Source organism: Lepidochelys kempii, chromosome 12, assembly GCF_965140265.1.
Source record: "Lepidochelys kempii isolate rLepKem1 chromosome 12, rLepKem1.hap2, whole genome shotgun sequence".
NCBI lineage: Eukaryota > Metazoa > Chordata > Testudines > Cheloniidae > Lepidochelys > Lepidochelys kempii.
In genome coordinates, this window is record NC_133267.1 from 22,653,919 (window position 1) to 22,666,023 (window position 12,105).

The 12,105-nt window shown below is 38.4% G+C and overlaps 1 protein-coding gene across 5 annotated transcripts in view; it reads left to right on the plus strand.

Annotated features, from left to right (window-relative positions):
- DPY19L3 (dpy-19 like C-mannosyltransferase 3) overlaps positions 1-12,105 on the plus strand; it is a 51,748-nt gene that overhangs the window by 21,889 nt on the left and 17,754 nt on the right. For all 5 annotated transcript variants that reach the window (XM_073307830.1, XM_073307829.1, XM_073307827.1 and 2 more), the window contains 6 exons: positions 1,843-1,966; positions 3,384-3,518; positions 7,336-7,467; positions 9,005-9,106; positions 10,760-10,833; positions 11,089-11,247. In XM_073307830.1, coding sequence (XP_073163931.1) covers positions 1,843-1,966; positions 3,384-3,518; positions 7,336-7,467; positions 9,005-9,106; positions 10,760-10,833; positions 11,089-11,247 — 726 coding nt within the window. The remainder of the gene's footprint in view (positions 1-1,842; positions 1,967-3,383; positions 3,519-7,335; positions 7,468-9,004; positions 9,107-10,759; positions 10,834-11,088; positions 11,248-12,105) is intronic.

A 12,105-nucleotide genomic window follows, 5' to 3' on the forward strand; every position in this document is an offset into this window, starting at 1 on the left:
AATAAAAGTATAATGTCAGTACTATCAAAGCTGTCCCAAAGGTGTTTGAAATGTTAGTCAGTAGTTGTGACTGCTGTAAAGTAATTTGACTGTAAGCAAATCAGTTACAAAGTGATTCCTTATAGTTATCTAGTGTTTTTAGTGCTCTAGAGGAGAAAGTAATTTAAAACTATATATAGTATTTCATATTTATTTAAGAGGTAATTTGTTCCATATATGGAAGACTTGGAATGGACTTGTTTTCTCTCCAACTTTCTAATAAATAGTGTGCAGTAGAAGGTTACTTATCCAGATAAAATGAGTACATGGGACCAATTTGGATAATGGGGAGTTTCTGCCATAGAATTACTGTTTGAAGTACTGTACTAGGGTCTTGCAGGTAAGAATGGTTTAGATGAACAGGTTGTTACATTTTCACTTACTTCAGCTACATAAGGAGAAATGGACATGGGATTATTTACACTTGTCTGGTTTCAGAGTGGTAGCCATGTTAGTCTGTATCAGCAGAAAGAACAAGGAGTACTTGTGGCACCTTAGAGACTAACAAATTTATCTGAGCATAAGCTTTTGTGGGCTACAGCCCACTTCATCAGATGCATGCATTATCTTCCTACTGTATTTTCCACTGCATGCATCTGATGAAGTGGGCTTTAGCCCAGGAAAGCTTATGCTCAGATAAATTTGTTAGTCTCTAAAGTGCCACAAGTACTCCTCCTTCTTTCTGCTGATACAGACTAACATGGCTACTATAAATTATATAAAATAAATGAGGGGTGTGTGTGTGTGTATAGATATTTCTATATATACACAAGCACACCCCCCCCATGAAAAAATGGGGGTTGCCATACCAACTCTTAACGAGACCAATTGATTAAGGTGGGCTTTTATCAGCAGGAGAAAAAAAAACTTTTGTAGTGATAATCAGGATGGCCTATTTCAAAGAGTTGACAAGAAGGTGAGAGTAACAGTAGGGGGGAGGAATTAGCATGGGGAAATAGTTTTTATAGTTAGTGTAATGACTCATCCACTCCCAGTCTTTATTCAAGCCTATTTTAATGGTGTCTAGTTTGCAGATTAATTCCAGTTCTGCTGTTTCTCATTGGAGTCTGTTTTTGAAGTTTTTTTTGGTTGAATAATTGAGACTTTTAGGTCTGTAATTGAGTGTCCAGGGAGGTTGAAGTGTTCTCTGATTGGTTTTTGAATATTCTAATTCTTGACATCTGATTTGTGTCCATTTATTCTTTTGCATAGAGACTGTCTGGTTTGGCTAGTGTACATGGCAGTGAGATTCTGGAAATGACTGTGCTGAGTGGTTGCCCTTGTCTTTTGATAACACCACTTTTAGTGTCAGAATGTTTCAGGAAAGGCGAAAAGTCTCTTGCTGTCCTGTTCAATGGGATTCAGTCATGCCATTAGTACAATGCACTTGAATTACAGTGAGGAAAATGACAGCTATCTATTCAGCTATACCTCCTGAAAGCCAAACTGAGGAGAAATATATTGCCATTGACCTGAAAAATGCCAGCACTTTTCTTTAGATCGCCTGAACTCTGCTCCCCAAGAGGAGGCTTGGCTCCACAGTAACAGCTATCTGAAAATAAGGGGAGTTAAAGAGTCAAGAGGAAGAAGTTTTGGTCATGAATGAACTAACCATGGATGTGCCTCTTGGCAAGTTTTCAGAGCTAGGGATGTTAAGGGGACTCAACATTCAGCTACCTGAGAAACAATTTGCAGGAGCCTAGATATGATTTTCCAAATAAGATTTCAATTTTAATTGAAATCTTCTTTGCAGAAGCCTGGGTTTTGGTTGTGTTTATGAATCTCTGCATTTGTTTTGTGCAGAATAGATACCACAAGAGTAGAATTCACCATTCCATTGAGAGAGAACTGGGCACTGCCATTCTTTGCAGTTCAAATAGCAGCAATCACATACCTGTTCAGATCTCATGTACGGCCTCTTCATGAAGTAAGTATTTCTAACAACATATTTGATATAGCAAAACTAGTATCTGAAATGTCAGGAGAGCTGCTGAAAACAGAAGTGTGTGCTTCGGGTAACTGACTATAAATCAGAAGGAAAGCACTATTATTAAATATAGTGATGGAAATGTAGAAGGCACTGTACAAATAGATGGTAGAAAGAATTGTTACTCTGAGGAGCTTGCAATTAATTTAAACAAATTGAACTATGAAGGGGTGCAAACACTGATAAATGCATTTAGGGTTGAAAAAAATTGCAAAAGAAATCTGTTTTTAATAAAAGATTTCACTGTTGAAAGGAAAAAATTTACAGAGCACAAGAAGTAGAGTTTTATATATTTGGGAGGTCATAAGAGTGTCACCCAAAGAGAGATTAGGAAAAAGCCTTACAAAGCCCAAAGATTAGTTTTTTCCCCCCTACTTAATTTTTTTAATGTAAAATTAAAGAGTTAACCCTGAGTTGTAGCAGTAAAAGCATGTACATAATACAGTGCAACTGTCCGTTTTAAGTCATTACTTCAGATTTGGTCAACACAACATACCCAATGTGAGCGTATCACAGAGATGGGCAAACTACAGCCCACGGGCCACATCCGGCCCACGGGACCGTCCTGCCCAGGCCCGGAGCTCCTGGCACAGGAGGCTGTCCCCACCCCCCACATCCACGCTGCTATGTGGTGCAATGCTCTGGGCAGCAGGGCTGCAGAGCCCAGCCTGACTCGGTGCTCTGTGCTGCATGGCTGCCTGTCCTGGTGCACCCGCGCCACCAGCCACTGATGCTCTAGGCAGCGTGGTAAGGGGGCAGGGAGCAGCTGGGGCATTGGATAGAGGGCAGGGATGTTCAGGGGCTGGTCAGGGGCATGGATAGGGCTCAGCGCGGTCAGAAGGCAGGGAACGGAGGTTGAATGGAGGCAGGAGTCCCAGGGGAGGGCAGTCAGGAAGGAGAGGAGGGGTTGGATGGGGTGGTGGGGGGCAGTTAGGGGCAGGGGGTGGGGGCATGCCTGGCTGTTTGGGGAGGCACAGCCTCCCCTAACCGCCCCTACATACAAGTTCAAAAACCTGATGTGGCCCTCAGGCCAAGAAGTTTGCCCGCCCCTAGCCTATCAGATAAGTTTTCAAGCTGAGCTGAGACCTAGCTGTTTTTTCAGGTGAAATTACAACTGTAATATTTGCTACTGCAATTTTGCACCTGCAAAATTAAATTGTGTGTGTAAATTGGGGTACTTGAAACTCTAAATACCAGCTGTCTCATTGCAATCCAAGTACTGTAGTTAGAAATTAAGATGTTTCAGTGTCAAACTCTAGACATGTACTCTTTTAATTTAACCCTTGAGAGAACCCTCCCCCCCCCAAACACTTATTGATGGAGATATGTAAGTTACATAAGAACTTTCTCTTTTCAGAAACTGACACTTCTGGCAGTGTTTATATCAACCTTTCTCTTTAGCCTGACTTGGCAATTCAATCAGTTTATGATGCTGATGCAAGCATTAGTATTATTCATATTGGACTGTCTTGACATGCTTCCCACAACAAAGGTAATCTTATTTCTGGCCATGACCAGACTTTCTGAGTCTAATACGAATGTAGCTTTGAGAAGTTCCTTTGCACAGTGTTCTACATTTGAAAGTAGCACATCATATGCAGTGCACTTCTGTGATGAGCTCTTAAATAACCACAATCAGTTATTTCCTATAATATAACAGAGATATAACTGAGTAATTTGAACATATACACTTTTTTTGGTAACTGAATATGATTTTTCAGCTGGAATGTTTGTCTGGCTTTGTTCCTGTTCACTTGGTGCAACTCTTAAGTTCTGTAATAGTGAAGCCCTGTCCTCAGCTAGTGTTTTGGGGATCATTTTCAAACATGATTATGGCCAAACTTGATTATAAAACTGTTTGCCGCCACAGCAATTATAGTTACAAATCAGGGCCCCAATTCTCCATTTGATTCCACACAAATAAATGCTTGCAATCAGGTAGATCTGAAAGCAGGTATGGGAGCTCATGTTCAGAAACTGTGCTAAAACCTTACTAAGCCCATAGTCTTACTACAGCCTCTGCTAAAATGGTTTGTAACAACAAGTAAAAAACCCAACAACAAAAAACCATGTCTTCGCTGGGCATTGTAACCAAATGAAATCATGTCAGCTGCAGTTGTGATCACAAATACTTGTCAAACATGGATTCTACCAAATATACAGCAGCATTAAATACATGAAAGTGTAAAACTTTTGTATTCTTGCTAGCATGATGACGACTAAGGTCTTCATACTGTAAAGAATTATGGTTGTGCTCAGCTTTACATACATGAATGGTCCCATCCCATTGGGACTACTCTTATGTAGCAAGTTAAGCACTTGCATAAATCTTTGTAGGATAAGAGCTTTAGTTAGGTCTGGTAAAATACAAAAAGTAATTGCATAAAGACTTTTAAACTGGATGCAGTATTCTAAAACCTTGATTTGAAGCAATAAATTATACAACAATTAAACAGCATAAAGCATCTCAGTGAATATTTATTGTTTTAAAAAGTTAAGATTCCAGAAAGAAAAAAATCAAGAATATCTAATTCATACAGATTTAATCACGGCCAATTTTTTGCCAATTTAGAAAAAAAAAACTACAAATACATAGCAAGATTTGTTCCAGAGAACTCTGCATTTTTTGTACAGTTAAAAACATTTTTAGCATGTTTCTAGCATATGCTGTATTTGAATTTGCAATGGTGGAAAGTAACTCTCAGTTTATATTTAAGTATGTTTTGTTGAGAATATGCATCCTTAATAAATTCATGGGTCTGAATTTATCGAAAAATAATAAAATCACCTGTCAACTATGTTATTTATAAGATTTACTTACTGTCACTCCCATGAATGTGTATGATCAATTAAAATTATTCAGGAAATAAATATTTCTCTCATGTTCTTTTTAGTTGCCAATGTAATGGTATACTAATTGTAATGCTAAGTAACTTCATATATTGAATAAGAAATGGACAGTGCTAAAAGGTTCTAGCACTAATATAATTTTTTGCCCTTTAATCAAGAGAAACGTTTTTACATTTTAAAACAAAAAGCTTCAGAGGAAAAACTAAGTTAAATTATAGTAACTAGTTTAAAAAAGTATTACAAGTGTAATACCTGTAAGCCACGAGGCTATCTGAATCCGATAATACTCATAACTAATGAGCATGAATGCTTTAAGGAAAGTCCTAATTCTGATTTCAGTTCAACAGTCCTGGGGGTGTGATCAACCATCAGAGAAGTTTATATTCCTGTAGTTGGTCAGCAGAAACTGAAAATGAAGTTTCTTTTTAGGTAAATGCTGTTTGCATACCTATTGGCCAAGGATTCCCACTTACTTCAATAGGAGCTGCTGGATGCACAGCATTTTTGAAATTCAGGTCATGTAATTATGTGCCAGGATAAGAACTTAGGAGCCTAACATCAGGGATCCATTTTTAAATATCTTGATTGGAAGTTTTTGTTTGAGAGATTTTCTGTTTACATCCTAAATTACAAAATCTTCTATCTGAAATGGTGTGATTTGAAGGCTATATTAAATTGTATGGTATTGCATTATGTGTCATGCAGTAATATACAGAACTATAGAAACCATAAATTGGGCACAATTCTTTTATGACTTACATCCATGCAACCCTTCTGAAGTCACTTGGGGACGGAACAAGGTCCAATATCTCATCATTTTTGTATAGTTGTAGGTTGTTTAATATTCATATTACTGTAGCTCCCAAACATAAAACAGTCTCAGGTCTCCATTGCGCTAGATACTGTAGAGTGCCCCCAAAGGTGCTTATCTATTAAAGGTATACAGTAGGGTTCTCCTTCAGCTTTTGAGCCACCACCAGAGCCCCCAAAAATTAACAGAAAAATCTTACATGGGAAATGTTGAAGATACTGATTCTACAAGCACCTGCCGTCGTGCTGAATCTGTCAGATAAACTGTGTGGAGAGGATAACTATTTGGCTAGGTAAAGTCATAAAACTGTCTGAAGGTTGTCAAGACAACCTTCAATCATAGTTTGAAAGACAGTTATAGTCACTGCACCATACATCAAAAAAGGAGGAACAGAATGGACCAGATTGCTGTTGCAGCAACAAGCAAGACCAATTATACCCTTGAGACATTCAAGTTTACCGTAGAACAGAAGCCATCACTATGGTGCTGAACTGAACTGACAAAAAGGTTGTTGTAAGGAGAATGAAAAAACTGGAATTCACTATCAGCTGAATGATTGTTTAGCTAGGAAGAAGACATTTTCCTTAAGTTCAATATCAAAAGCCTGCCAGTTCCATGGAGATGATCTCAACCTGTGTTCTAAGTATTGCTACATTAAGTGTAAGATGATCCAACAGACAATACTTTAAGAATGGGTAATGTATAGATTTATGGCTAGTATTCCTGTGTAAATTGAATACTACTTCACTGTCAGACAGCTTAAGTCAAAAAGATGGTGACTTGAATTTTAAAGTAATTGTATTAATTTATGCTTAAAATCAACAGGGATGAAAGACTAAAACTACTCATAATCTGCTTTATAAACATCCAAAAATTCCACAAAAGGTCTCTTATGTATATCTGCAGACATACGCTCAGGATAGCCATTGATGTACCTCAGCAGTTACCACAAAGTTTGGCAGTTCATTTCATCCTAAAGAATTATAAGATATTTTAAAAAGTGTCTTTGCCACAGAATGTTGTTGCATATTGACTTAAAATTGGATCTTATCTATTTGGTATTGATGTAGGCCAATGCTGTAATCCAGCATTGAACTCTACCATATGCAAAGTACTAATTAAAAGAAACACACAGTATCATACATCAGTGAAATAAATTGTTTTTTTAACATGAATATCCAGTTAAGCATCCTTATCTATTGCAGTTTCATAAGAAGCTCAAGAAAATTTAGTTGCTTGTTGTACAACTGTCATTTGCTGGCAATGATAATCCTATAAGAAGAATAAATATTTGTGATCCCAAATGCTGGCACAGAAAGATACTTCCCCACGATGCTTAAGCCATTTTATGTGATTAACTTTTTCCTAGTTGTAACATTCATATGCCTAGGTCACTGGGTCATCAAACATTCATAGCAAAAGAATGAAATACTATTAACCTAATTATTGATTCTTGTGTGTGAATATTATACAAAGATAGGATAGTACCACTGAATATGATGATCTGAAACTTTCACAATACCACATTTAACACTAGAAGTGATTGACATAAGTGAAAGAGACCAACAGTAAAAATACTCGCTTTTGTTCAGGGAAAAGCAAATATTTTTCTAAATATTCTGGCATAAATCACATCTCTTTGTTGCAGGTTACATGGCTGTACATTATACAGTTAACTGGCATACTACTGGTCTGTGGTCTACAGTTCTTTAATTCCATGATTCTTGGATCCCTACTTATAAGTTTTAATGTGTCAGTCTTGCTAGCAAGAACAGTTCAGGTATGTGCTCAAAACATTTTTTGTTTTGTAATAGTAAACAAGCAGTATGACAAATTTAAAAGTAGTTAAGTTTTTAGAATAATCTCTCCCCTTCCTCAACACTCTTAGTCTGGCTATACCAGTACAAGGACAGGAGACATTTGACATAGGTTTAATCAGGCTGCAACTTTATTATTAGATGTCTGGGACTACCCGGCAAATAAAAGTGTACAGTGCAGGTAACCATGTTTATTCCGAAATTACCCATGGGGCTTTTATCAGCTCCCCCTCTTTCTATCCAGGTCCCTCCAGCAAATCCATTGCCAGGACCTTACCAGCCACCCTCCCTCGTAGGAGAGTTAAGGTGGGCTATAAGAATGGGGATCCTATGATTGGTATAGCAGGGAGCCAACCCCCCCCCCCAACCACCCCCTGTTTGTTCCTTTAACGAATACCTCTTTTTAAATATTTTTCCAAGCCATTTATCCAGTCATTGTATACCTTTCCTATGGAGTACCTGCACTGGACATCTGCCACAAGGAGGCGCCAGCAATTAGTGTGGCTGCCTCTCCCTCAAACCCAGTCAGGTTTACTTCCCCCCTTTTATAGGGCCAAAACAAATGGACTCCAAAGCTTTACAGGGGAACCCCATCCTCCCTGAATAATTGGTGCCCCAGGATGCCCAAGCTGCCCCTTTTAAACCCTGCATTCCTAGGGGATGAGTCAGTGACCATGCTGACCCTTTTACAGCAGTTCCCCCCCCCAACCCATAAAGCACATGTCCCTTCATTCCACCAGCCAGCCAAATACCCCCCTGCTCAAAGGTTCAGGGCGGTCATTTTCTACAGGCTATATTACTGTTGGTTAGACGATTTCCAGCAGAGTAAAGGCTCAGTGATTACTCTTACTCACTGATAATTAACGGATACATCTAAAAATGTTACAATTTGGGAGGTATCAGCAATGTCACAATTCTATACTTGCTATTAACATTTACAAATATGCAGGCGGAGACCCTGATCTTGCAAAGGTATATGTAAGAACAGACCTTTACACACATAGTATCTCGTTGATTTCGGTAGGGCTCAGACAGATCCTTAACTCCAAGCCGTCAGAATCCTTTGTAGGAAGGAGCCCTAAGTCAAACCAGCTGTCTAATTACAGGATCATAGTTCTTGACCCATCCTATGTGGCAGCATAAGACCAGAACTGTGATCTTCTAATTAGACAATGTCTGCTCCCATCCCAAACTGCCTGTGAGTGGCACCAGGAGCATTGTTAAATCTGGAGCTTTAAACTGGGAGATCTTCCAGAAGGCCATGTAGTCTAGCTGATACTCATGTTAAATTAAGAGAATGCCCTTTGCCCCATTGGCACATTGAGAATGTAATGATTTCCACAGCAACCTGGAGAATACACATGGTGGTTAATAATATGCAATAATTTTTAATCATATTTAAACAAGTAATTTGAAGCAGCTTATTTTATCTCTTGTTCCAGATATATAAAAATCCTAAATCTTTTAAAAGACTAAAATACCAATCCATTTAATTTCTAGAAAAACATGAAAACGGGATGCTTGCTTAATAGACTTGGGAAACTTTCCTTCCATGTACTCCTGGTGTTATGTTTGACACTTCTAGTTAATAACTTTATTAAGGTAGGTAAATATGAAGTTTTCTACATATGTAAAGTTAGGAATTAGATAAATATATGTGGTGTAAGCATCTTTGTGCAGTAAATCATGAGATTTCGCCTAATTTAAAACAGTAGATTTTAGGAGCTGAAGAGAGTTTCAGATCTTTTGTCCAAGAATCTTTTTAACCTCTCTTTTCTGGAACCCTCTCATCACAAGTTGACCCCATTTCTGCAACAACTTATGCATGCACATAAATGTATTACTTTATCGGTACTTCTGTGGGAAGAATAAGGCAGATACTGCTTTATAGCACTACAAGACACTCTTGTTACTTGTGAATCTTTTCATCCATTTCTGTTAGACTCAAATTCATTTAAAAAGTTAAAGTGCAGTTCTACTCCGAAAAGTTACTATATAAAAAGACAGCTTTTTACTTATATCTGCTGTGTGTGTGTACACAGAGACAAATCTATACATTTAAAAGTAGGGGGGGGGAAGCTCCTCTTATGATCACATTATTCTCCTGCTAGCACTGTGCAGCTGAGGGAGTGTGACCTGGATTCTAGTCCTTATGTATCAACAATTTGCTTGTACAATAGATCAAAACCTAGCAGACAATGGGACTGAAGGCAGTGGAGTTCCACAAGACACACTTACGGTTAGGGCCCTACCAAATTCACAGCCATGAAAAACGCATCATGGACTGTGAAATGTGGTCTCCCACCGTGAAATCTGGTCTTGTGTGTGCTTTTACCTTATACAGATTTCACGGGAGAGACTAGCAGTTCTCAAATTGGGGGTCCTGATCCAAAAGGGAGTTGCAGGTGGGTCTCAAGGTTATTTTAGAGGAGCCATGGTATTGCCATTCTTACTTCAGAGCTGGGTGGCCAGAGCGTGGCAGCTGTTGGCTGGGCACCCAGCTCTGAAGGTGGCACCAGCAGCTGCACAGAAGTAAGGGTGGCAATACTATACCATGTCTGTGCTGCTGCTGATAGCAGCTCTGCCTTCAGAGCTGGGCTCCCGGCCAGCAGACAGCGCTCTCCAGCTGCCCAGCTCTGAAGGCAGTGCCACCGCCGGCAGCAGCGCAGAAGTAACAGTAGCAGTACCACAACCCTCTACGATAACCTTGCGACCCCTCCCCACCACAACTCCTTTTTGGGTCAGGATTCCTACAGTTACAACACTGTGAAATTCCAGATTTCAACTGTTCAAATCATGAAATTTACTATTTTTAAAATCCTATGACCGTGAAATTGACCAAAATGGACCATGAATTTAGTAGGGCCTTACTTATGGTAGGGCATGATAAAAGTCAGTGATAATAAACCTACTTGAAGGCATAATTTGTCCTTTATTAGTGAAGATGCTTGAAAACAAAAAGAACCCACGTTGACTTTCAGACTACAGACTGAGATCTCAAGACTTAGAGTTAGAAAAGTAACTGGGAACACATGATACAAAAAGTATCGAAAGACAAACATTAAACTTCACAGCGCCATTTTTGCAAAGTTTAGCACAGTAGAAATGCACTTTAAGGCTACAGCTGAACAATTATGAATTGTTTCACAATTTCAGTGTCTAAATATTTTTTTTAATATATGAATTCTTTAAGAGAAGAGAAGCTGTATTCTAATTTCTAGCAGAAAAATGTAACTTTATTTTCTTCCCCAATAGAAAATTCTTAATCTTGAGTCAGATGAACATATATTTAAATTCCTGAAAGCAAAATTTGGATTTGGAACAACAAGGTAGGATATCAGTTAATCTGAAATTTTCAGTGTTACTTCATTATATCAGCTCATTGTCAAAGTTAGGTCTTCAGGTCAACATTTATTATTTGCAACCAAGATCTGAAATAAGTGCATGATATGAACAAGAGGTAGAAATCTTCACCTGTATGCATAGTTTCATGATTGCCTTATTCAATAAGGAAACTGTGAACCTTTCATGTGGCCACCAGTTATGAAATCTATAGTATGACTGTTTTTATTTACTTTCTTTAGAGATTTCGATGCTAACCTGTACCTCTGTGAAGAAGCATTTGGTCTGCTGCCATTTAATACTTTTGCAAGACTCTCCGATACATTACTTTTTTATGCCTACCTATTTGTTCTCTTGCTTATGGCAGTAGCAGCTGCTGTTGTTGCTTTTCAGAATCTCAGGTACTGTGTTTCAGAACTAGATTTTCCTGAATTTTTCTTCAGTAGGCTAAATAACTGACATAGGTGAACACAGCAGTATACAGTACACTTTACCACAAGTACTCAACAGACAATGAAGAGAGAGGTTGTAAAAATAAGAAAGTAAATCACTTCATATCTGAAGTTCAAAATGTAAAGTGTGTAATAAGATTTAGCTGTAATTAGTCTTTATAGAGCCCCAAACTATGTTACTGACTATAAACAAAAAAAAAAAAAAAAAAACTTACTACAAAATATATAGTGTCTCTAATTCATTCCAGTCCCCCTCTGCAAAGCAGCCAGAGAATTACCAGTTGCTTCCACTTGAGGATCTCCCAATCATGGGGAAGTCCCCAGTTAACAGAGTCTGGTCTATGTCAATTCACCGTGTCCCTGGCACAGGGATAGGTGGGACATGGCTGGAGCATTACTGCATTCCAGCAAGTTATAGTTTGTGACCTACCCCACCGCTATTCCAATCTATTCTAGGGCCAATGTAGAACTGGTCCCAGAATCCAAGAGCTGCAGTTAACTCCTTTGCAGTGCTGTCACACTTGGCTACAGCTGAGATTCTGGGGCATAAGTTTTGGCCCCCACCAAAAAAACCCAACTAAATGGTAAATTTTGTATTGGCAATCACTGAATTTCTCATGTGAATTTGTTTTAGTATTTCCATGATTTGCATTATAGTGTATTGTAAATCACTACACTAACATTTTTATTTATTTTAAAAGTTCATTTAAAAGCCATAACCAACACCCCAGAGATGAAAACAGAAAACCTGACATTTCATTATGGAGGTGCTATTACTGTAATCATCATTATCTGCAAGTGAAATAT